The sequence below is a fragment of the Crocodylus siamensis genome, chromosome 1 (genome assembly GCF_052110815.1).
Source record: "Crocodylus siamensis isolate JL-2025a chromosome 1, ASM5211081v1, whole genome shotgun sequence".
Lineage (NCBI taxonomy): Eukaryota > Metazoa > Chordata > Crocodylia > Crocodylidae > Crocodylus > Crocodylus siamensis.
Window position 1 is genome coordinate 363819316 of NC_143395.1, and position 26846 is coordinate 363846161.

The following is a 26846-nucleotide window of genomic DNA, read 5'->3' on the forward strand; positions in this document are numbered from 1 at the left end:
GGTGCAGATTGCCCCATGTCTATCCAGAGATTTTCTTTTGATTCACCCAGTACTGACTTCTGCCCAAGGTAGAATGCTGGACTTGATTGGCCATGGGTCTGATCCAGTATGGCAGTTCCTTTGGGAAAGGGGAGAAGATGCCACCTGGATGGCAGTTGGGGCTGCCCATAGACTTTTTTCAGCTTTGTGGTGATGGCCCATTTATTTCTTGTTCTTCTGTGGGCACGTCGACATGTGCACCAGATAATGCAGCTGTTACTGCACAGTCCTGTCACTGCACAGTTATTTTTAGCTGCTACTGCACAGTAGCATCACTGCCACGGTTTGTGCATGGCATGCTACATTGCTGTAGCAACAAGCTACGGCTCAGTAGCTTGTTGCTATGGTGATGTAGCATCTTGTGTAGATTTCATAGACTTTAGGGCTGGAAGGGACCTCGGGAGATCATCGAGTCCAGCCCCCTGCCCAAAGGGCAGGAAGTCAGCTGGGGTCATAGGATCCCAGCAACATAAGCATCCAGTTTTCTCTTGAAGGTGTTCAGTGTAGGTGCTTGAACCACCTCTGATGGCAGGCTGTTTGAGACCTTAGGGGCTCGGACAGTAAAGAAATTCTTGAGCCTGAAATGGTCTCGCAGTAGTTTATGACCATTCGACCTCGTCATCCTCTGGGGCGCTCTGGTGAACAAACGTTCCCCCAGATACTGGTGGTCACCCCTGATAAACTTATAGGTGGCCATCAGATCACCCGAGCCTGCGCTTTTCCAGGCTAAAGAGCCCCATGGCTGTCAGCCAGATGTGCCCTGTGTGAGTCTCAGACATCAGAAAACCTTCCTTGGTGGTCTCTGTTGGCAGCCACACTGTTCTGGGGGGCATATGAATGGGAGGTAGAGAGCCTACTTCCTCTTGCTTCTGGTCCTACAGTAAATACTTCTGCTACTACAGTGAATCCTTTCCCCTGTGAGTAACTAGCAGAGAGGAAGAGGAATTACATTGTCCAGCAGGGGCTGAAAAGAACCTTTTATTCTGCTTTCCACTTGTTCTGCCTGTTCTAACACTAGGGAAGGTTAAAGCTGTGGCTGTGTACTGACCTAGGCTGTGAAGCTGCTGGACAAATGCTTGGGTGGTTGGGAGTTAAACCTTCACTCAGCCTCTCGGGGAGGTTTCCATTATTCAGCAGTGGGACCCTTGCTCATTAATCAGTGGAACAGTAGTTGCAGGTTCCAGAGAAAATAGCAACCTGGCTGCAACTAGTGGAGGAAGATAAAAAATTAAAAGTGTATAGTGAATATTAAAACCTTGCTGCTCTGGTCATGGATTTTACTCTCCTGACTGGCCTTTGTCTCAGCTTTCAAAGAAGGCAGGTGTAACTTAGTTGAAAGTAGGTGTGTGGGTAATACAGTTGTAAAATTCCAAGCAATGAAGTTGTTTTAGAACTTAATTTTACCAGCCAGGTGGCACTCTGGGCCAGATGCAGTAAAGTTATCATCAGTTATTTATCTTTTCTTTATATAGGATCCTTCAGCTGTGCCAAATTCTGACAATGCCTTCACGCTATTCTACGTAAAATTCAGAGCTGCTGCTCCCAAAGTCAGAGTAAGTAGGCTAGTAACTGATAGTTCATAGCTAAATGGGTTTTGAATTTATTGTTAATATTAATATGGGGTGATAGAGTTTATCTTTATTTTAAGTATACCTACTAAAGTGGTGTCAGGGGAAGCTGGAGGGGAAGGGAAATGTGACTAGTGTTCATTCTTCTCTCTCTCTCTTTTTTTTTTTAATAGACTCTTATTGAGCAAATAGAGCAAAGATCTGAGAAAATGCCAGAGTGAGTAAAATAAAATGATTTTTTTCAAATGTTTTACATTCCAGAAATTTGGCTTTACCTGTTAAGTTGCTTAAAAAAACGTTTTAAGGCAATATTAGTGCTGTATTTACTGGAATCCAAGATGACCCTGAATTAAAATGCCCCATCCTCCCCAAATTGTATTTTATGCATGGAAAATTTGATAATTTTGTTATAATTTATTTTTGGAGGATTGTCTTAAATTCATCCCCACCAGTGCAGGAGAGAAAGGTGGTGGGAGAGGCAGTAAAAGGGCCAGGTGGGCATGCGGGCAGTGGGGGAGGTGGTAAAGGGGCAGGCTGTGGGGGGGAGCATTGTGGGAGAGGCAGTAGGGGGGGGATGTGGTAGCAAAGGTGGTGGGGTGGGGCAGGTGGTGAGGGAGGCAGACGACATGCCCTTTGCCAATGGTCCTGCCCCCATACCACCATCTCCCTCCTTCCCTCCTATGCTGCTTCTTCCTACTTGCAGCCTCAGGCTTCTGCCCCTCCACTCCTTGCACCAGTCTTACCCCTGGTCTCCCCTTCCTTGCAGCCTCTGTCCCTCCCTTCCCCCACCCCACTTACGCTTGCTTTATGCTGCTGGCAGGCTGCATTCCCATTACAGCCTAGGGCATGGGGTACGGCCCCAGCCCAGTCCCATAGCAGTGCTGTGAAGCTGGCGCTACTGCTGCAACAGCTGTGACTCTGTTTCTGGCCCCGACCCATGGTTGGGGCTGAAGTCACAGCAGCTGCCTGCCCCCCGGTGACTCATTTGATTCCAAGATGAGAGGCTTTTTCCCCCCATGTTAAATGGGGAGTGGGAAAACTCAAGTGAATATAGTATTGCTTAAACATCCTAATATTTTCCTTGATTTTTGAAACCATGGGATTATAGCAGAAAAGTTGAAATGCAGACAGTGTTGATCTGAAGATAAACTCCTGCTTGACTTGTTCATAGAATCATAGAAGTAGGGTCGGAAGGGACCTTGTAGATCTTCAAGTCCGACCCCCTGCCTGGGCGGGAGAAAAGACTGGACTCAAATGAGTCCAGCCAGGTAGTCATCAAGCCTCTTCTTAAAGACCCCCAGGGTAGGAGCCAGCACCACTTCCCTAGGAAGTTGGTTCCAGCTCCTAGCTGCCCTAACTGTGAAGTAGTTCTTGCGGATGTCTAATCTAAATCTACTGTTGTTTGTTTTGTGTGTGTATGTTGGCTAGGTACCAGCAACTTCTCAATGAAATCCATCAATGTTACCTTGATCAGAGGGAACGCTTGCTTAGTCCAAGTATTACAAGTACTGTCACAGAACTTACCAGCCAAAACAACCGAGATCATTGTGCTCTGGTAAGCATCTTGCGATCATGTTTTTATCACTGCAGATTCTGTTTGGGTTCAAACCTCTTGTGGGTAAACATGACAATTTCACAGAAATTCTAGTAATGTGAGATGATGTTCAGATTCAGTAATTTGTGGGGGGGGTTTTCTCTCCTTATACAACTGAGTATTCCCTAGGGGTCTGCCTTGGGTCTGGAATTATTTAATATTATCGCTTCTCGGCCTCTTGAAGGCTCAGATCATATATATTAATGATTTGGAGGATGGGATTGAGTGCACACTTGGCAGACTTGCAGATGATGTCAAGTTGAGTGGTGTTGCAGACAATCTGGGGGGCAGGGCTAGAAGTCAGGAGGACTTTGGTAAACTTGAGTAACAGTCTGAAATCAACTGAACAAAATTCAACAAGGACAAATGCAAAGTCTTGCACTTGGAACAGAAAAATTGTGTGCACAGATACCAATTGTGGAATGAATTGGATCGCCTGTAGAACTGTACTGCAGAAGGTACCTGGGGGTTACAGTGACCTGTAAGCTTAAAATGAACGAACAGTGTCATCCTGTTAAGGACGAAAAATATAACCCAGCATACTGGGTTGTGTAAGCAAAAATGTCAATTGCAAATCTAGGGAAGAGAGTCTTTTGCTCTATTTGGCACTGGTGAGGCCTCCCCCGGAGTATTATGTCCAGTTGTGGAGGATGAGGAGGGATTTGATAACTGATTATTGGAGCAATGGTGTTAAATTGCCCCAGGAAAAGCTTAGATTGGATATTAGGAAGGACTTTCTTACTCTGAGGATGGTTACACTTTGGAACATGCAACCTGAAGAGATTGTGAAATCTCTATCCTCGGCAAGGGCAGCTTAGACAAATGATGGACTGAGGTGTTTTAGTCAGGGAGCAGGTGTTTGAGCCAGATAACTTCCTGGGGATCCCATCTCATCCTACCTTTTCTATGATTCTGTGGAAATCTCCCTTTTTTCTTTGTCTGGGACAAATCTTGGATTCATTTATAAAAAGTGAGGGTCTTCTAAACATTATTAAATGCAAAATAAAATAAAAAAGGTTGCACAAGGAGTTTTTATTTGATTGATGGAATTTGAGCTATACATATGGTATCTCCCTTCTATCATGGTAGACTTTGAAGCTGCTGAGTGGTCAAATGTCAGCCTTCAGTTTAATTTTCAGCAGGAGTGACAGTCACTGTAGTATCCTTTTCAGTATAAATATATTTGGTACTTGTCTGCACCAGCACATGGTGAGAACAACTCTCTTCAGAAACATTTCCCGTACCATGTATCTAGATTACACTCCCTACAACAGCAGCAGCCTCATAGGAGCAGCACCTTTGTGGGGTACTAATGCTTTGCTGCTGCAGGTGTCAACTTTATAAGGACGACTATTAGCTAAACCCATCTTTGTGTTTTTTGACTGCAGGTACGAAGTGGCTGTGCCTTTATGGTCCATGTGTGTCAGGATGAACACCAGCTTTACAATGAGTTTTTCACAAAACCAACACCAAAATTGGAGTAGGTGGTATATATTCTTGTTTTACTGTCGGTAATGTTTAATAAGTTGTTACACAGTAGGGCTTGTCTACACTGCTGCAGTAGTCAGTCCCAGAACTGGGGGGCTTGAGCGTTACCCCACTTACGTGATACTGATATACAGCAGCAAGGCTGCTTTGCAGTTTTTCATGCGTCTCCCTTAGTTTGCAGCGGATCTGAGATTATTTTGAAAACTTAATGTAAATGACATAGGTGGTCTGAGAGTTAGGCAGTGGGAATTATGGCAATCTCTGTTATTCTAATTCTTATAACAGGCCTGTCATTGGGATATCTGAGCCTGAGCTCTCCCTGATTTTTCTCAGTGGCTGTTTGCACTGATGCTTAACAATCGTTATTTATATTGCTAATCAAATCATGTAAGGGAGAGGGACATTCATAGGCCGCACAGCTTGTGATATCTTGAATGACACATCATTTTGTCAAATGACACTTTTTGGTCAAGTGTAGGTGGAACTTGAAGACACTGCTCTTTTTCTTGCTGAATCTGCACCCTAAAACTAAAAACTAGAGGTGCAGAACAGAGCTTAGAGGGTACTGGTACCACACTAAAGGCAAGCATAGCCCCCAGAGCTGAAAAGGAAGTTTGAGATCCTCTAATGTATGCCAAACATAAAAAGCCCAGTGGCTTAAGTTTCACCCTTCTGAGGAAGAGTCTGGGGCTGTCTGAGCACCATCAAGATGGAGCCAAGCATAAGATCACACGCTGTATTTTGGCAGTCTCTAAAAACTGCTGAGTAATTCCGCTTCTTCGCATCTTGTATTGGCAAAGCCCAGTAGAGGAGCACTAGTACATTCCACCTCCCCCTTTTTGTTTCTAGTTCTGTCTAGGGGCATCAGTGGAAATCTGCAATAAGGACTTGTTCAAGTAAGGGATGTTATGGTTAGGCTGTTTTGTTCTGTTTCTTGTTTGCCCTACAGAGTTCCTGTTGTTTGAAGCATTTTTTGTTGCTCAAAGCTGAGTTCTCAGGCATTGTCTACTCACTTTTTTTTCACTGACTTACTAAAGTTTAAAAACCTAATTAATTAGCTCAGTGCAACACCATTATGTGGATATTCTTCATTAAACCAGTTTAAAAAAATCTGTGCAGACAAGCTTTTACATTCTAATTTAGAAACTCAAGCCATAGTTCAGAAATCTAATATAAATTTTTGACAGCTAGTTTTGAATGTAGATGAAAAGCAGTTATAGCTTATTAGTCATAAGTCCATTTTCTTCCTTTCCTCCTGGCTTTTTCTACATTTTTCACCTCTAAAAAAAGCAAAGTTTGAGGCAGATGCTTCAAACTGAGGGTGCCTAATAAGCCTAATTGAGGCACATAATTGGCAGTTGTATTTCCCAAAAGTGCTGAGGTGCTGTGAGTCATTATTAATTAGATGACAGAATAGATTTAGGAGCTCTGTTTCAGGTGCTAAATCTTGACGTGAATGGCCTGAATTTTTACTTTTGGAGGGGTGAACGTGTGTGGGGCAGCTGAGCAGTTTTCTTCCTCTTAGCTTCTGCTCTTAACTAGAGCTACTTCCCATGTTACATTATGCTGTTACATTTCTAGAGCTCTTACAGGGAGGCCCACATTGAAAAATGTGGTCTTTGTTATCTGTTCTGATTCTTGGGAACACTCTGATGAAAGGAATCCAAACTCCCATGTACTATTGACTGTCACTAATTCTTCCTGAACAGAAATGGTTTATCCAGGATAAGAAGACTGAGACTGGAGCAAACTTGCAAATGTACCAAACTATCTAATTTAAATACTTCAAATATTTCCTTTACTAATTTGCACAGATCATTAACATTTTCAGATTGTTTCTAGTTGCATATTGTGACTTCATTGCATGATCAAGAAGCAGCTAGTCTGAGACGGGGAGAACCCTCATTAAACACAAATATTGTGTTGTAGCAAAGGGAACGTCACAAGTGACACAGAATGAATATTAGCATTACCGTATGTGCTTTAATGTGATATTTTTTTTAACGTTGCTGAATTAAAATGCCATGCCTTGATTTCTACACAGGACTCTTATGGAGAAGAAATAAGAAACTGTTATCAATTGTCTCTGAAGCTAGTTATTTTTATTCTGAGGCTAGTTATTTTTATTATTGAATGTTATGTAGTTCTGAAATGAATGGTAATTTCATTGGATTGGAATAACAAAATCATGTTATGTTGAGAACATCTAGTATGTTAACATACAGGAGCTATTCTTCCATGTGACATGAACTTAGTGTTTTGGTACCCTAGAAATATTGTTAATAATGCTTACATATATATATTTTTTTTATTTCATAGTGAACTTTTGGAAAAATTGTGTCTATCATTATATGATGTCCTCAGGCCATTGATCATCCACGTTATTCACTTAGAAACTTTATCTGAACTCTGTGGCATTCTAAAAAATGAGATGCTTGAAGACCATGTACAGAACAATGGTAATTCATAAGTGGAATCTGAAACTTACACTGTTTTACTATTAAATTTAGCATGCACAGTTTGTTTTGTGTATTCTGTATGCCACAAGCTTATTTTATGTCAGCTTTGTGCTGATGGTACAAATGGCTATTTTTAAAAACATTTTCATGCAGATGAGTATGTAAAAGGCATTCTAGAGATTCCTGTTACCTCTGGATATTACAAATGTAAAATCCTTTATTCTGCAGTCACTATTTCCTGTGTAATAACTTGAGCTCATTGGACTGCTCAAATCAGAAAATCTGTGCACCTGTTTGTTGTAGAGTCAGGGTACGATGATAAAAATACTTTTACATCTGGCCAAGGATTCTGTTTTGTTTAAAAAAAAAAAAAGTTTTAGTATAGGTGAAGAAACTAGTTCATGTTGTGAATTGCTGTGTAACCTATAAAATCTTCATAAATCTTCAGGACCTCTTTGGGTGTCTGTCACTTTGAGAGAGAGAAAATTGCACAGCAAAAGTATACAGAAATTTCTGTTCTTTATTTTTTGCCATACAAATATCAGAAATTCAAGTCTTTTTTATCCTGTTTTTAAGGGCCTTTCATTTATGGATAACAAGCTCTTCCTTGAGTTGAGAAATGTTTTGAGCTTGTAACAGACATCATCCTTCCTGCCCCAGCATAAAAAAGGGCATTTTAAATACATTTTTAAAAACAAGGTTGTTTCAGGTGCTCAGCTTTCTGTTTCTTGAATGTTTACAGTTTTTGCTAGGTCTCCAGGATAAAAAAAAAAAAAAAGAATTTTTAATGCAAAACAATTGAGAGGAAAATTTTTGTTCAGCATTTTTTTTACATGTCATACCGAGGTAAAAAGGACATGGACCCATTTTTCTCTTACTTTACAAGGCATTTTATAGTTTTCCCAAGTATGGTGTTACTGTCTCAATCTATAATGTTTGGTGCTACCTATGGAAAGCAGAGATCTGGGGTTGTGAAGGTAATATAAGGAATGGATTATAATTCTGGCTTTAGAAAAATAGCCAAACTATTAAGGATAACAAAACAGGTTTGTTTTTTAATTTGGTTTGTTTTTTGATGTCTCTGAGCTACTTTTAATTACTAGTTTGCTATGTAAACACAGTACTTTTTTGAAGTTTGATTTACAGTGCTTCTGCTTGGACCATTAAGAACTTGTTTTTTTTTGGAGCCAGTAAACCAAATTATTTGGCTATCTTGCACTATGGTCTTGTCAGTCTACTTTGTGATGCTGTCCATATACCTAAATTACGCTAAGCTGAAACTTCAGCTTTGGTGTTTTCAGCTTTTCCCAGATTGGGGGATTTATACATTCACTTATCCGTATTTTCTAATTCTGTTACATTTCCAGTTTGCACATTGGGAAAACTTAGGCAAAGAGAATATAGGTGACTGGCAAAAGACCAAACAGCAAGACAGTGGCAGATCAGCAATTTGGGTTGCTTTGAAATTGACTGCCTTTCTGTGCAGCATATATATTTTGTGACAAAGATCTTTGCAAAAGATGAAACTCAAAGAAGATTACTTGTACCTTTTCCAGAAGTTTTGAAAGTAATATGTTGATGTTCTTTTCAGCGGAACAACTGGGTGCGTTTGCTGCTGGCATCAAACAGATGTTAGAGGATGTACAAGAACGCCTTGTCTACAGGACGCACATCTATATTCAGACTGATATCACGGGCTACAAGCCTGCTCCAGGGGATCTTGCATACCCTGATAAGTTGGAAATGATGGAGGTACGGGACAAGCTTGCATGTTGTTTACTTGCTTTCTTAATTTTATACACCATACGTAGTTACATTTCAGGGCACAACAGATGAAAGTGGATAGAAACTTCTGATATTTAGCTATATTTAAAAGAAGTGATATTACCACAATTAAATCCCTTGACTAACCTGTAGTTTGAAGTCAAGTGATGTAGTACATTTTAGATTTAAATTAATCTGGCCACAGTTTTTGCTATTGCATTAGTCTGAACTTTGAGACATCTAACTTTCTCTTTAAAATAAACAAACAACAGAAATTATAGTCCTGACTTTTGCTTATTGTCAACAGAGATTTGGAGTTAATTGTAAGAAAATATTCTGTGATCAGACAGTTTGTTAGTTGTGTTGTTTTCAAAATTGCTGTTCAGATACTATTTTGTTATTGTATAAAAAAAAAAAAAGAAAGAAAAGATTATTTGGTCAGGTCAAAAATAGGTTCCAGCTGCTTTTGCCTTTATTTGCCACTTACAGCAGTAATTTTCAACTTTTCACAGGACAAATTTGTGCTTATAATACAAGTGCTGGGAGGATTTAAAAAACATAATTTACTTTATTTTAATAAAAGTGTCCTATTGATGCAAGACCCCAGAAGGTAATTGTTCATAGAATAAAAATGTCAGTGAAACAGCATATTTGATATATAATTAAAAAATTAGTAATACTTCGTGCTATTGAAGTACATTATAATAAAAAGCAGGACTGCTGATATTTCCTTGTAATATGGTAGGAAGCAATCAGAATGTTGAATGATTCGATTGGAACCTTGCTGGTCTTGGCCAGCCTGTGTTTTTGAGATTTGTAACATTATTCATCAATTCTGTTTTCCAACTGACTTGTCAGGACAGTTGGCATTGAGAGAGTTGTCAGGTTTACTGAAACTGACCAATCAGGAAAGGAAAGAAGCAGGATAGCTATATTGGCATAAATGTATGCCAATCTGCACAGGGTGAAGCTGGATTACGCTGCTTTAGTTGTGTCCTTTTTACTCTAGACAAGGTTCTTATTTACTGGTGGTACCCTAGTTAGTATTAATTTTGTGGTTACCCAGTCATGGCAAAGAGGAGAAGTTTTACTTTTTCAATTCATGGATGCACAAGGCTGAAGGGAGGTCACCTAATTGAACTTTATGCCTGAGTCAAGATTATCTCTGTCTGAACCATCCTTACCAAGTGTTTTTCTGAGCTGCACTTAAAAACTTTCAAAGGTGGAGATTCCCTGATCTAAGAAATCTGTTCCAGTGCTTAACCAGAACATTCTGTAGGATTTCCACCTTTTTTATGCCTTTCTGTTCTGAGTAAATGGGATTAATAAAATGTTCTGCCAGAATGTCAGAGCAAGAGCATCTTTTATGCTTTGTACTCAAGTGTTAATAGTCTATTTGCATTTTCAAGCAGTTGCTACCAAGATGACCAATCGGTGAGGAGGAGAGAAAAAAACCCAAAGTGTGCAATTGCCATAGCATGACAGGACTTGGAAGTACTAGCAGTACTGGGAAAACATTTAACTGAATTCCTATGGAGAATATGCTAAAGAGAATACTTGAGTGCTACCTTCTGATTGCATTTATCTATAAAACCCCATTCTGTAGTTGATGATTTCTGTGGAATCCACTAGAATATTAAATTAGGTTTCAAATTAGGTACTCAAACAGATGTTCCTAAGCAAGCCCATTAGCCAGTCATTTGCCACCAGGAAAAGTGGCAGAAAGGACAGGGGCTAAATGTGGACAGTCAAAAAGCCTGAAGCTGAATCGATTCATTTTTTGCAGGTTAGTTTAAGCTGCAGAGATTAAACCAAGAAGCAAGTGAACAGACATTCACTCTTGATTCAGGAAATGCAGCCACATGCCTGCAGTGGGCAGAGGCTGGGGAATGCTAGAGCATGACTCCCAGCCAGTCAAAGGGAAGGGGCTGAAGCTCCAAGGCTTCTCCCCATTCTTGCTCCAGCAGAGGGGGCATGGCCAGGCTCCAGCTTGGGGCTAGCATGCTGGAGGGTGGGAGTTTAAATCCCCTCCCTGGCCCACAGGGGACCCCAACCCGGGTCTGCCTGGGTGGGGTGGAGAGGTGGGGTGAGGCAGTGCTTGCCAAGCTGCTTCTCCCCACCCCCACCCAAACTCCCACTTGAGGCTGCCAGGCTGAGGAAGCGGTGGGTGGGGGGAAAAGGTTGTGGCATTGAATCCATAAAGCTTAAATAAGAATAGTCCTTTCTCTGAAGTGAGCATGTACTGAACACAGCAATTTGCAACCTCAAGCACACAATGAAGAACAGCCAACAATCTTTACCTAAGCTAAGATACAGCCCACTAAAACACACACAGCTTAGTCTAACTTAAAATGAAATGTAATAAACCAGAAAGATGAGAGAGCCTTACATAAGTTTTACATAATCCTGGGGCAGAGTGTCTCCTTACTGCTGGGTATTCAGAAAATCCTTCGTAGAGAATCAGCAGGTGGTCTTAGGTGTTGGAGTGGAGATCCCACAGACCTCATCTCAAGCAGAGATTGGGGGGCGTGGCCAACACACTGATCTGGGGAAGGGGAGATTAAAACCCTTCTGAGACCCTAGACCCCAGCTGGGGTTTGCCTGGGGGGGCAGTCCCTTTCAGGCTGTTGCTTCCATCCCGCCCCTTCCCCAATGCCTCCGATCCTGTGGGGAAAAGTCTGGCAGGGGCTGCCCCTACCCTGGCAGACTCAGCTGTGGTCCCCAGCCAGGCTTCCCACCCCGACCCCCTTGTCAGCCAGCCCTCACTGCCCCAGCTAGGGAGCAGAGGGGCGGGGCCAGCCCTGCTCTCTGGAGCAGACAGCACAGCCCAACTCAGGGCTGCAAAGCATGCTGGGATGCTGGGGGACTGTGATTTAACTTGAACCAGGAAGGGGTCTGGGGCAGAAGTTTCAGAAATCAGTTTGACCAATCAGATTTGTCTTAAACCAGTTTCAACCATTCTGAAACTGGTTTATGTACACTGGAAGTCTGTTTTGTTACAGGTTTAAACCAGTTTCTGATTACTTAAACTGGTTTACGTGCATCTTCTGTCCCTAGCTGGGCTGTTCAGTAAGACCCCATTAAAACAAAGCATGTTTCTTCTCAAAGTGTTTTTGTTTTATTAAAAATGGAGGTGGGAGGAAGCAACATTGCTGTATTCTTAAGAATTGTTTCTGCCTGCATGACACCTTCCAGCCAGTGTGAAAAAGAGGTCCCTGCATATTAAATCTTGCAATATGGATATCATAGCTGAATCCAGTGCATAAGACAGCTAGCAAAAATTCAATTCTTGTTATCTTGTTGTAATATAGATACTTTGTTGAAGGTATTGTGTACTCGATGTCCACAATTTACTCAGAATGTATTCTTACTCTTGTGCTTTGTTTGTTTTTTGGGGTTTTTTTAGTTAAAATATATTACATGCCTTAAAATGTTTTCTTTATATTCATGGGTTTTGGTTCAACAATGACAGTTTTTTCAATTTTGCTTAATGAAATAGTCTTCATGTTAAATTACTCTTTATGTTGGTTGTAATATAGTTTGGCGGTGAATTTCTTAAATCAGTGTTTCCCAACCTTTTCCAGCCCCAGGCACACTTAGATCAATAAACATTTTCCACAGCACACCTGTTAAGGTGTTCCCCATCCTCATACCTATTGTAGCTCATTGCCATGGAAAAATTTCACAACACACCTGTTAATTTCTGACGGCACACTATTGTACCATGGCACGCTGGTTAGGAAGCACTGTCTTAAATCATGGAAAAATGTCTTTACCTAACTGGAAAAACTCCAAAAAATATTACCACCTTAATTAACAGAATTTTTTCTTGTGGTTTTTAAAATTGGTTAGTAATATTTCTGCTGTGTTTTTACTTTATTAGTTGTAACAAGGCCAGTGCACCTATCAGATTGAGCTATGAGCTCATCGTTGCTATTTCTTCTAGTGTATCAGTAAAACTGTTTGCTACAACTGATTTGAAATATTTTTCACCAAAAAGTGGTTTTTGTCAGTTGAGAGATTTTGAAAAATGTGCATGACAGTATCATTAAGAAAAAAGAAACGAAGCTTTGTGACAATGTAGAGAGATCCTGTTTTGATATTTCCAGAATGGCATGTTTTGATTTTTTTCATTCAGAATAGCTTTTAAAAATGCCATATTTAAAAAGCTGAAGGTGGAAGCTGGAATTAAACCTGTTAATGGACTAAAATGGAATCTTTGGAATTTGTTTAATTTTTAGTTTTTTGGTCCTTGTTCCTTTTTGGGACAGAAAAAAATATTGAAATTGTGAAATCTCGTATAAAAGGGGAAGATCCAATTCCTGCACTGTTTCATTACTTACTGAAGATGCAATCATTTTCATTTGTGAAGAACCGTTAATGGCACTAGGATCAAACCAGGGGTCACTGAACTCATAATTTAAAAACAAGAGTTGCATTAATGCTATGAAGGATCTGAAGAAGTCTGCGAAACCTTGATTAGTGGGGATGCATGAGAAGGAACAAATTCAGCTTGACTCTAACATGACAGTGATGGAGTTTGTGTGTGTGGCTATCAATAATAATAATAATAATTAAAAATCTTGTTAAATTGAAGCGGAATAAGTTTGGTAGAGGAATAGAAAGAAACACACTTTGGAGTCCCTTGGTACCATTTTTAGAAGGTACTGGTTTTTTTTTTTTTTAAAGAACTGTACTTTAAGTAGAACTATATAATACTTTTGTATCCGAAATCACTTAAGTATTGCTCTGTTACTCCATTACCAGTAGCTACATTTTTTTTGTTTTTATGAAATTGTCCTGAACTACTAGTAGGGTGAGCACAACTTCTGTTACAAATTAATAACTTATACATTGTAAACATATAATATCACAATGACTATAATATCATAATGACACTTTTATACAAGTGTTGGTGTTCCTGGTTTTCTTTTGAATATAAATATTATGTGGTACATCTTTCCTTTCAGCAAATTGCACAGAGTTTAAAAGATGAACAGAAGAAGTTGACCTCTGAAGCTTCATTTTCAGATGTTCGGCTAGAAGATCCAGAGTCCTCCAATCTAATTAAATCTGGTATGCCTGGGACTATGTATTATATTGTCAAACTAACTTACATTTGTAAAGGGATCATTAACTGGAACTAATACTGATAATAATTGCATTTGCCTCAAATAACCTTATTTTCTTAAGGCTCATTTGAGGCTTTATTTAAGGAGACTATTGAGAGGAGCTGGTAATAAGATAACTTTTTGGCTCAAGATCCTTATTTAACTTAGGACAGGTGAACAGTGAAAATGTTTTAAAATGGAAGAATGCCTTCCTGCTTGGAAGCGTAAGTCAGCTGAGCCAGTGCTGCTGTTTCGTCTGTCTACTCTTTCCACAGTAAGTGAAGCTAAAATACCATAGTTTATCCCTGAGTGAAATGTGATAAATTACTGCAGTTTAGTTTTACTTCTTGTGGCATAGGAGTAAAAAGATGAAACAGTTACGCTAAATACAGCTGCATCAAATTACACTGTGAAGGGGGGGGAGGGTGTTTGTTCCATCCATATGTACTTAAAGTCTCTTAAAATTTGCAATAATTTAATACCATAACCTCTGTAATTGTGGCAGGTTTGTGCCACAGATGCAGTTTGTTCTGTGAAGTATTACTCTTGTAGTCAAACTGCTTGACAATGCTGTGTTTTTGCACGAACTTTTTAAAATATAAGCTCACATGTTTTCTTTTGTAAAATATTCCTACCTCTATCAACTCCCTGCTTGTGAATGTTGGGTTTGTTAGCTGTTCTACACAAGTCGAGAGAATAATTTAATATGATTCTGGCTTTCCTGTTAAATGAACACTTGAAATTTGTTGTTCAGGAATGTGTTTCAGATGGGGAAAAACAGGTACTAACAGTGATTTGCATCCTTTTATTGTGTTTCTTACTAACTGATTGTAACAGCTAAGCTCCTAGCTGCTAAAGTAATTCATGCTGTGGTCTTTGAATTTTAATACCTCTGTCTGGGATCCATGTTTTTATAAATTGTGAACAGGGAACTGATTCCATGAAGTTGCTGATATCAGTTCTGTTCATGCATTCCCATGTGTCTGGAATATTTGAGTGCATATTTTTTGTCTGTCTTATTATAGGTTGCTAGTATCTTTTTAGCTCTTTTTCAGTTGCCTGTGATCTTCTTCTAATTGACTACCATATTATTGTCCACTGTTGATATACAAAGCCTGCAAATAAGACTCAGTGTTTCAGCTAGGACCTTCAAATATAGACACCAACAAACAGCTGTTAATTCTAATAATGGATATAACTTACACATGCTGAGTTAATAGATTATTTTAAAGAATCCCCAGAAAGCCAATCACTTCATCCTGTGCTTGATTTATGCGACTTCTTTTGATTTTTTTTTTAAATAGGTGCCAATAGATTTAACTTTTAATTGGCACCTTGACAAATGTTGTCCCAGGAACTAGGGGGAAAATAAATGCGTTTGTCTTCTGTGAGGCACTTACTTGATTTGCTTCCTTTTCTTCTCTCCCTCAGAAGGTCTCTGTTGGAGTCTCATGGGCATGTGCTCTGTTTCTATCCCCCCACCCCTCCCAATTCATTCTCCCATATAACCCCTTTCAGCATCTGTGCCTCTCATCCTTTTGGCAGCCAGGTTGCTAATATTTTACAAGAGAAATGCCTATCAAACCAATACCTTGAATAATAGTACTAGAGAAAAACCTTCTTTGGATAGGTGATAGCACACGTTAAATTGGCCAGGAGTGGGGGATTAGCTGATTAACTCCAAGTGAAGCCAGAATATTTGTTCTGTGTTGGGTCACCTGCTGGCTTCAAAATCAAAGAAGCAAGTGTGGTAGCAGATTTAAGAGAGGAAAACTTGAGAGGGAGTCTTTACCATACTGCAATTTAAATTATTTTCTTTTTGATGGTAGCATAGACTTTTCTGTGCTTTCAAGAGAAATACGCTTTCCCCATCTCCGTGCTTCATATGAAGTGTTGGCAACTGTCTATGAATGGCAGGCCATTGCTTGTGACCCAGCTGCCACTGATTCCCTCCACAGCTCCCCAGCCCTCCCTGCTCTGTGCTGAAGGCTGCTCTCTAGTTCTCATGCCACCTTTATCAGTATCTGCTTACTTGCCCCACTGAATGCCACCATCCCCACCTGCCCCATTGCTAACAGAAGTGGATTGGTGGCAGGTGACAGAGGAATGCACCCGGCATGGCATAGGCTGAATCAAGTGTCCATGGAACGGATCCGGTCTGCGAGTTGTAGGTTGCTGATCCCTGTTTTGGAGTATGTTTACCAATTTGACTGTCCGACATGAATCTGAATTCAAGCCCTATTCAGCCCAATGCTCTTAAGTGTTCTTGTGTATCATGGGTCAGGGTTTCTCTTCAGGATATGAAAATAAATTTTGCAAGAGTAAAATGCGAAACAGTATTGAGGGTGGGTGGGGCACGTGGTCCAGCATTTCGTAAAGTTCGCTAGAGAAGGATAGTCATAACTTTTTTAATGTGTGTTCTGCTTTTAAATAGGTTCAGCTGAATCTCTTAATCCCAGACCGCAGACCACTATTTCACCAGCAGATCTGCATGGCATGTGGTATCCCACAGTCCGAAGGACTCTAGTGTGTCTCTCCAAGCTGTACAGATGTATAGACGTATGCACAAACTTCTCCTTTCCTTGAAACTTATTGACACATTTTAAATAAAATATATCATAGTCTCATAGTGCTTGGGGTCGGAATGGACCTAAACAGATCATCAGGTCCAACCCCCTGCCCTGGGCAGGAACGTGTGCCAAAGTCATATCACCATAGCCAAATATCTGTCCAGCCTCCTCTTGAAGGCACCCAAGGTAGGAGAGAGTACCACCTCACTTGGGAGCCCATTCCAGTGTCTGGCAGCCCTAACTGTAAAGTATTTAATGTATATAAGCAGTAGAAGACCCCCAAAGTATGTAGAAGACTCCCAAACAACCTTATTTTGAGTATAAATGGAAAATGCTGGGATTTTATTGGTGTTGATCTTTTTTTACTGACATCCTATGGCCAAAGCATCCAAATTTGTGTTTACATCACCTGACAATCTTCAGGGTTGATTAAATCTTTGAGAAATCCTATGAATACAAGTATTTTTCCTCTATAGTGCTTTTTGCTTTTTGCCCATGGCTCTCAGAAAAAAGGAATAAATTGATATCCTGGTTTGAAAAACATAATTTGTGAAGCTGATATTTGAGGCAATAAAGGACAAACTGGAAACAGTTTAAGTAGTTAACCTTTTGGTGGCAGTTTCAGTAAAAATGGTATTTGCCATAATTGTTTTTGGTTGGAGTCCTTTGTTAGGAAAAAAAAAGGAAAGGGCAGTATACCATTTTTTTTTTTTTACAAGATCCAAAAATAAGGGACATTGTATGTTAAGAAACAAGGTATAATGAAGTGGGCAAATGCAAACCAAGGGTCGCCTTAGAGTGTTTTGACAGTCTGATGCTTAATTATTAGGATCTTTCCTATGCTGCAAGTGAAAAAGTGTTGTTACGACTAGTCTGAAACTCTTTCGTTTGAAAGTATAGCAGACTAAATGAGGGTTTTATAGTAAGTACCCTTCACCCTTCACAGTATTTTGCTTTATCAACTATATATAATCAGTTTAAGTGTTATTAGTGGTATATTTTAGGACAATCAGGGAAGCCATTCCATATGGCCTGAACAAGGGTAGGAATGTGCACAGAGTGACTCTTTAAGCTTTGTAAACAATCTGCCAATTGCTTTTTCTGTGTTTTTCTTTTTTTCTTTCTTGTTTAATTCCCTCCAGAGGGCAGTGTTTCAAGGATTATCACAAGAGGCCTTATCTGCCTGCATTCATTCATTGTTGGGAGCTGCAGATTCAATTACCAAAAACAAGGTCAGGCAAAATAATATCTTTCCAAAGTGTATCAGTGTTCATTAGGTAGATTTTTTTCATACATAATGAAGGTTCTTTAAACAGTTGTTCAGAATCGTGTTGAAATCTCCATTACAATGCATTGTCTGATCCCAGAATGCTGTGGGAATTGTTAGCATTCCATTGTGATAAGGTTTTGTAAAGCAAAGATAATGACATGCATGCAAACCTAGCTGAAATGCAAAAATTGTAGAGATAACCAGTATAGGCTACTGTAAATTATATGAATTCAAACAAACAATACCCTATAGCAGGACCCTAATGAACATCTTTGCACCTAGTATTTTGTTTATGTTGTACACTTCTTTTACTGGATTTGTAAGTGTTCCTGGGGAGGAGATTCGATAAGGCCAGTAAGTGCAAGTATTTGCAGATATTGCAAATATCCAATACTTCTATAGATTGTACAAGCTTAAAAAGATATTGGCAGTGTGTTATGAACTCCATACAAAAATGGTTTAATGAAATTTAGAAAGGGTTTCACTGAAAATAGCTGTTAATCTTCTATTGTAAACTTTTGAACACGGGTATTATGGCATTATTCTAGCTCAGGACAACAAAGAAGGAAGATGTTTACAGTCATATTTTGCACTCTTGTTTAATACACTAACCATGGTAGACTATAAAAGTGATAAAAGGATTTAGTCTTTAGAAAAAACTTCAGGTTTTGGTGTTTTACATTTGTAACGTATTATATTGTAATATGCTCATTTTCTAGCGGTTGTCCTTTTAGAAGGACAATTGTGCAGCAGAGCCTCTTATGATAATGATTTGAGGAGAACACAGTTATATGGAAAACATTTTTTCTTTAGGTTTCTATGATGATTCTTTTATATGTAACTTTTTTCAATTGCTGAAGTTAAAGAATAGCAGTACAGTAACTATGTCATAAATCAGCCTTTGCCTAATGTACCCTAGAGATCTCAATTCTGCACTGAATATTATTCAAGTAGTTGCTTTTGTAGGACTTGGATCTAAGCCATGTTGGCCTTAATTTGTGTTGCATTAAATTCTTATATGAGTACTGTTAGGGAAAGCCATATTTTTCTTTTTAAGCTATTTTCTGCACTAGTGATATTTTTGGTTAAAATTAAAAAAATACTAATCTTATACTTTTTTCTTCACCAGTTTTATTCATGAATTTTTTTTTAAATATAAGGTTTTTGTTTGTTACCAAGAAGCCATCTTCACAGTGTGAAGGGAAATACTACTTTATATATAATCGTTTAGAAAACTTTCTCCTAGCTACCAGAGGGGGTGATATTGCCCCCTGCTCCATTTACCTCAACAAGGCATGAAGGTCAAAGTTTCATAAATTCATAAATGTTAGGGTCAGAAGGGACCTCAGCAGATCATCGAGTCTGACCCCCTGCTCTGGGCAGGAAAGAGCGCTGGAATCAGATGTCCCCAACCAGGTGCTTGTCCAGTCTCCTCTTAAACACCGCCAAGGTAGGGGAGAGCACCACCTCCCTTGGAAGTCCACTCCAGATTCTGGTGACCCTTACCGTAAAGTTCTTCCTGATGTCTAACCTGCATCTGCTCTCTGTCAGTTTGTGGCCATTATTTCTAGTTACTCCAAGGGGTGCCCTGTTAAACAGAGCATCTCCAATCCCTTGCTCTCCCTCCCTGATGAATTTGTAGGCAGCCACAAGATCACCTCTTAGCCTTCTCTTGTGAAGGCTGAAGAGATCCGGGTCTCTCAATCTCTCCTTGTAGGGCCTTACCTGCAGGTCCCTAACCATACAAGTAGCCCTCCTCTGGTTATCCACATTCCCCTTGAGTACAGGGCCCAAAACTGCTCCAGCTGTGGCCACACCAGTGCTGCATAGAAGGGAAGTATCACCTTTCTGGACCTGTTTGTGATGCACCTGCTAATGCATGGTAAAGTGCGGTTAGCTTTACTGATTGCTTCATCACATTGAAGACTCATGTTGTTGGAGGGGAAGGATGCATGCAATGTAGAATGTACACCTAACATAAGAAGGAAGCAAAAAATTATTAGTGTGGTGAGCTTGGCCTCATTGTACCCTTCACATCTTTGTTTTACTTCCTCAAAATTAACTAAGCTTTACAATTAATAATAATAATAAAAAAAGACAGACTAGCAAATGGCACATCTGTACCATGGTAGAGCTGTTGCTGCACTTGTGTTAATACCTTACTTCGGATAATTAAAAAAAATATCACAACCATAATGGTTTTGAAATATAATAAAATATGAAAGAGAAATGATACTTTGTTTCTCTGAGAGAGGAGTCTGCAAACATATTAGGTTGGGAATATATGTACGTGCTGAGAGCCATGTTGTGACAAGTCTGTGACCAAGCTCTGTGGAGTGTGCGTGTGGTGTTTTTCTGTAGAATGACTTATTGAGTAATGGACTGTCAAACATGAGCTATAATTATTGTTACTGTAAAGCAAGAATGGTTTGTAAGTTGTAAACTGAGGACTGTATTCTGTTATCGTAACTTACTAAAATAGGTGGACAAACTTCTACTTCTGCTTTATTAATAATTTTTCTTTAAAATTTTGACCCAAGTGTTTTTCGTTTTTTCTTATTCTAATATAGACCCAGGTTGATGGACAACTTTTCTTAATAAAACACCTTCTGATTCTTCGTGAACAAATTGCTCCTTTCCATACTGAATTCACCATTAAGGAAATTTCCCTGGACCTTAAGAAAACTAGAGGTATTGCACAGTGCTGGCTGACAAAGCTGGGGGGGCTTGCCCTACCCTGATGTGCAAGCAAAGGTTTTGGGTTTATTTTATGTTCACCTGCAATCATTTGCATGTCTGCTATATTTTCCTGCTTTGTTCTAATCCTTTCTGAAACACTCTCTCTGAATGGTAGCTCAGGCTGCTGCTAACAAACTCTGTTTTCAGCTAAGAGCTAGAGTTGTGCCTTTCTTATTGACTGACCTCTCCAGTTCAGATATTTTGACTTTAAAATAGGTAACTGCTAAATAGTAAGCTTCATGTTCATGCTGCACTGAAATGTCTTTCTACTTTGCTGTATTCTTTAGAGCTTGCTCTTGTTTCTAGTATCATTAAAACCAATCTGCTAAATATACATCTTACTTGCCTAATACAGAATAAAATCTCCCCAGGCTTTTTCTGTGGAACTTAAAAATCATTACTTCTTGCAAAGTTAGTCAACATCTTGTTGATCTGATTGTGTAGTTTCATGAAGCTGTCATGCTTCTAGTTAGTAGGGAAAATACAGGGCAGAGGCAGTGGTTGTGATTTTTCTATGAGTTCTTTAATGAAACACGGGGGGGGAAATCTTACAAAAAAGGAAGAATTGAAGACTGAGTACTCTGCAGAAGCAGAAGGAAAAGAAGTCTGAAATACATCAGTTTTTACTTTTTCCATTACAGAATTTGTCAGGTGAAGGGGGAAAAAAAGTAAAATTGCTTTTTCTTTCCTGCCATGTTATGCTGTTTATCTCTGAAGCTGCTAAAAGTTATAACTAACAATTTTTCCTATTGCACTTGAACATCAATGAAACCTCCCTCTTGTTAAGTAGTTTCTAGTTGGCTGGAGGTTAAAGGGTAAATATATCCTCTTGGTGTTTTTGTCCTGGCTGACACGCAAGTTTGTTCTGTATCTTCTTTAAAAAGAATAAATTTTTGTGCCAGCCAGTACCTCCTCAAGGTGGTAAGTAACTGAAAGAATGTCTTTATACTGCACCTTTAAATTGGAAAACTATATAGAAATGCCTGTTTATTTCTTATTGTATTATAAACTCTCATCCTTTTAATGTAATGTAGAGCATATATGCAGTAAATCATGCTATGAGGGGAAAATATATATATATATAAAATAAAACTTTATGGAGTTTTTATTGAGTGACATCTGCATAGCAATATGTAGCTTTAAAGATGAAAGTGATGTGACCAGCTTAAAAACCATGCTGATGTGTGAAAATGTATCTAAGTAGGGGTGCACCAGTAAACAGGTTTTTTTTGGCCGATATTGATGGCCAAGTAGTAACCAGCTATATTGACTGATACTTATCCAGTTGCTGATTTACGGGATTGCAGCCCCACAGCTTAGAGAGCAGTGGCTGGCTACTGAGTCTGGGAGGGGCGGGGAAGGGGTGTGGGGGGAGGTCAGATCGATGCCCCTCATGGTGATGGGGTAGTGGGGCAGGGGCAGGTGCTGCCCAGCGAGGGCAGCGAATGCAACCCCAAGGCCGGGAGCTGTGAGCAGCTCATCCGGTGGGGGGGCATGGGAAGGGAGGCAGCTCCCTGCCGCTGCATGCATCCCCAGAGGAGGCACGGGGGGCATGTGCCCCCCTGGCTTTCTCCGTGGGGTGAAGGTGGTCTTCCCATTGTGGGCTCAGGGCCAAGGGCTATGCTGGCCTCTTCCTGGAGGGGGGCTGTGCTTGGAGTGGGCAGGGGCAAGGCAGGTGGCTGCGGTGCCTGGTGGGGTGGCTATGGTAAATTTTGGGGTGGCTCTAGTCCACTCCATAGCCACCCCTCCCAGTGTCACTGGTGCCTGCCCTGAGTGCAGCCCTGGCCCAGCCCCCCTGCTGGGAAGAAGCTGACACAGCCCTTGGCCCCAGCCCACCCCTGCCCTGCACACAAATCCAGAGGGGTGCATGCCCTCCATGCCTCCCGTGGGGGTGTGCACAGTGGCAGGGAGCCGCCCTCCCCCTCTTCCCTAGATGAGATACCTGTGGCTCCCAGCCGCAGGCTTGCATTCAACATCCTGGTTGGGCAGCACCTGCCCATGCCTCACTCCCTTACTGTGGGGGCCTCAAGCCGCACCTCCGTGTGCCTTGCCCCTCACAGACTTACCGGCTGGATGCTCCTCTTTTAGCTGTCAGGCTGCGTTCCTGACCACGTAGTGGAAGTTGCAGCTGCGTGCATACATGCAGCATTTATCGGTGACGTTATTGGCTACACTGGCCAAAAAAGGCTGATTTACCAGTAATGTTAATTTTCTTTCTATTGGTGCCAATCCGATATCAGACTGATGCATCGATGCACCTCTATACCTAAGTGTTACAACACTATGAGATTATTATAACTGAAAGAATAGAGAGAAAGCAGTTCTCTGTTTACTCTGTACATTTGACAACAATTGAATGTAGCCAGTTCTGTTGTAGTTGAGTTCTCCTCTCTGTGCAGGTGTCTTATGCAGTAACAAGATGGAGACAAATATTTTTGAGAATAAAAGGAAAATGGAGATCTATAACAGAAAACTAACTAGAGGATGTTGGTGCCAGAGGTGGTACCTGAACTTACTTTTAGTTCATTTAAAAAAAAAAAAATTGGCTACATTGATGACATCTCCTTAATGTCTTTGTCTCGTCTGCTTTAGAAAGTGTTTCAGTTCCACGCTGTGTTTTACTGTTTAGGTATTATTGCTTTTCTTTTGCTTCTACAAAGCTCATAAACATGAAGCCATATCAACATAGACATTTTGTCCCCTTTTTCTAATTAAAAAGGGACGAAAAATACCGTGAGTCTGCCAGTTTTGAATTACCGAATGAATTCATTGCTGGTGTATGGAAGCTGTATAGGGTGAATTCTGTAAGCTTTCACTGGAGAGACTGACTCCCCACTTGTGTGAATAATCCTACTTGACTGCAGGAAGACACCTCACACAAAGCAAAAGGTTTTCAGAATTGGCTCTGAGAATGGGTCCCTGTATGTTCCAGTGTGCTTTGGTTGACATAATTGGTTCCAGAACTGGTCTGCTAGGCTCTGGTAAGTTTGTGGATCATAGTAGATACTTGCCGTTTCCTGTGCAGTATTTTCAGTTAAAAGCTTGTTAATAAGGGAGCATAGTGATCCAGGAGAAATTTGGAGAGTTGACAGTGGTACATTGATCCAAAACATTTGTGAACCACTTATGTACTGTATTCATTTAGCCTGTACCTTCATTAGATCAGGAATTTTCTTGTGCTGCACCATGTGCTGTTGGTATTAATAAATAGTAGACTGTAAACTGTTTGGGGGAAAGGACTGCACCTTTCTTTGTTTTATGTAGTGCCAGTACAATGGGTTTTAATGAAAAATGGTAGAAATGATTGTGCTATTCACTTGTAATCAAATAATAAAATATTTCTGTTTAAATTACTGTAGCTGAATCCCTCACATTTACAGCATGAGTGACTTTCTGCTTCACAGATGCAGCATTTAAAATCCTGAACCCTATGACGGTTCCAAGATTTTTTAGGCTAAACAGCAACAATGCCTTGATACAGTTCTTACTGGAGGTAATGTAGAGTCTTTAATTCCATGTAGGATGCATCTTATCATTTTTTTTAATGCATGGTGATTTCTGGGCAAATAAAGAGAAGTGAATTGTTGTCTTCTCTTCAAGGGCACTCCAGAAATCAGAGAGCATTATATTGACTCTAAGAAAGATGTGGACCGTCATCTGAAATCAGCTTGTGAGCAGTTTATTCAACAGCAAACTAAGCAGTTTATAGAGCAGCTGGAGGAGTTCATGTCAAAGGTACAAAGATGCTCCAGATTCATTGTTAACAGGGATATTTTTCCTAACCAGCTAGATTAAGTAGTATTGATATTTGTTTAATGCTAATTTTATTGCAGGTGGAACTGATACTAAAGTTACCTGCATTTTCTTTATGTGCTTTAATGAAAGTTACCTGCAATTGCCATTTAAAACAGTCTTCAGTGGCTTGTAACTTTGCCGAAATTTTACCTTTCAGGCTCAAATATACCCTGCCAGTTACCTGCCTCAGACTGGCTTTTTATAAATTCCAGCAAAAATTGTTCAGCTAGGTCACAGAATGAGTTAAAAGAAAAATAAGTTTTTGTCCCATTTAAAAAGTATCCTTCCATTGTTTTTGCTGAGAAACTAGTGCTTTGCTGCCTTGAATTAGGGCTATGGCTAGGTAACCAAACAGCCTGGTTTGCCTGGATTTTGAAGGCTAGTTCCAGCCAGTCAGTGAAATTAAATTGAGTGTCCAGAATCACAGGGACATGGGGCACAGTCTGGGAGGAGTTGGAGCAGCATGGTGCACCATGCAACTCCATCTCTTTGCTGGTCTTTGCCCTTATCCCTCCCCTTTGGCCTCTCCCGCTGTCAGCAGCAGTGCCAGTGACTTGGGGGTAGAGGGCAGGGTCCTGGATGTCCTGGTTTTTCTTATGGTCGCCCTAGCTATGACATTTATCAAGGGTATAGACCAAGGCTTCGAGATGGACCTCTTGCTGTTTTGTGAAATACCGCTCAGATCTTGTTCAGTTATTGAAAAGCTGCAAGTCTCGGGTGTCTACTAGATATCTTAAAACCAGGCATTAACATTTGGCACCAGTTCTGTCTGCCCTGGCTGTGTTTCCCCAGTCACGCTGGCTGAGCAGAACCTTTCAGTGGCTTCTCTTAGCATGGGAGGGACAGGGAGAAATAGACAAGACTGGGACTCGTATGGGACAGAGTCAGACTTTGCTTGCTGGGCTAGGGCTGGTGTCAGTGCCCCTGAAGCACAGGGACCTGGAATTCTTGAGTCTTGCTACTTATCTTGTCACCAAGAATGTGTAAAGCAAGCTGGCAAATTTGTTGTCTTCTGCTCTGTCATGATGCTTACCTGCTGACATCTTGGTTTTGCTGTCACATACTCCATTAACACACATAGCAGAGTTCAAGTGGACCTGAAGGGTCCAACTCTGCTGCTGACCCACATGGGAAGCAATAAGTTGCCATAAGATAGAGTTCCTTTTTATTCAGTTTGCTTTTTCTTTCAGAAACATAAAAAATTAGATGCACAACTGCAGTAAAATAATGGTCAGATTGCAAAGGCAGCTGTCAAGGCAGGGGTGTCAAAGATGCAGTCCATGGAACTGTTTTAACTAGCCCGTGGAGCTCCTAGAGGGACCAGAAATCAGTGGGTGGGATCAACAGGGGTGAGCTCCACCACTGTCTGGTAGGGGCACAGGCAGAGGCTGCATTAATGCCTACACCACCACCTATGCTGGGTCTCTCCAAGGACACCCCTATACTAAAGAGCTAGGAAATGCCAGAATTAAGTTGACCTGTTCATCATTTATTCTCTGCTCCTGTACATATTAAAGAGTGTATCATACCGAATAAAATGGCTGCATGCTATTTTTTTCACTTGATGTTATAATGTTTGAATAACTTACTTTGCAACCCCCTATCAACATAAAGTGTTTTCCTGTGTAAAATTTTTTCATGAAGATCATACTGGAAACGTTAAATAAGAACAGAGTTACAGCGACAAAAATCAGATTATGAACAAGAACCAAAATTAGAACAGCAGAGATATCTGGGAATAAAACATAATGCCTTTACTTAGAGCAGCAATGTAAGTTATGCTCTCCCATTAAAAACATAGCACATTGCCCTTTTTTATGAAAGAATGATAGTGTGTTTAGTCTTGGCAAGTAGAAGTAGTCTGTATTAAACAGCATATCTTTTTTGCTGATGTACAGTGTTGAAGGATAGGCCTCATGTCCACAGAGGTTTTTTTTTTTTAAAACATTGCTTTTCATAAGCTACATGTGTAATAGTAAATCTGTCCATTGGTTGAAGAACAGTGGCACAAAATCTTTCAGTCTGTTCAGACTACATCTGAGGTAATGCAGTAATACTGAGCATCTCATCCAGAAGTGTTTTCATATTCTAGTTCAGTATGGAAAGATCAAGCAGCAGGGCTAATTAGTTGATGTTTGTGAGGTACTCAGAAAAGGAAAAGCATTATCTCTGCTAAATGTTACAAGTCTTCTGAGTGTAAACAGGTTTATAATGTAGATCATGACCTCTCAGGAATGGTGGTTGCAGTGTTGTAAGGATACTAAAAATACTCCATTTCCTGGCTTCTGGGAATTTGGAGTAACTAGGAAATACTCATTTAGAATGAGTAAGTCCACAATATTTTGATCCCTGAGCCAGGTAAGATATTAAGATGCCTAAAAATGAAGATAAGTGTCTAATGGGATTTGCTAATGTGTCTAAATGAGTTACAAATAAAACTCTCATTGAA

General features: G+C 40.2%; 1 protein-coding gene across 1 annotated transcript in view; it reads left to right on the forward strand.

Moving 5' to 3' along the window:
- Nucleotides 1–26846, forward strand: part of COG3 (component of oligomeric golgi complex 3) — a 55875-nt gene that overhangs the window by 14533 nt on the left and 14496 nt on the right. The window contains exons 8-19 of the mRNA XM_090025565.1: nt 1512–1592; nt 1781–1824; nt 3036–3162; nt 4590–4681; nt 7009–7148; nt 8740–8900; nt 13883–13988; nt 16458–16582; nt 17736–17825; nt 20434–20554; nt 24007–24095; nt 24203–24337. Of these exons, the coding sequence (XP_089881691.1) occupies nt 1512–1592; nt 1781–1824; nt 3036–3162; nt 4590–4681; nt 7009–7148; nt 8740–8900; nt 13883–13988; nt 16458–16582; nt 17736–17825; nt 20434–20554; nt 24007–24095; nt 24203–24337 (1311 nt within the window). The remainder of the gene's footprint in view (nt 1–1511; nt 1593–1780; nt 1825–3035; nt 3163–4589; nt 4682–7008; nt 7149–8739; nt 8901–13882; nt 13989–16457; nt 16583–17735; nt 17826–20433; nt 20555–24006; nt 24096–24202; nt 24338–26846) is intronic.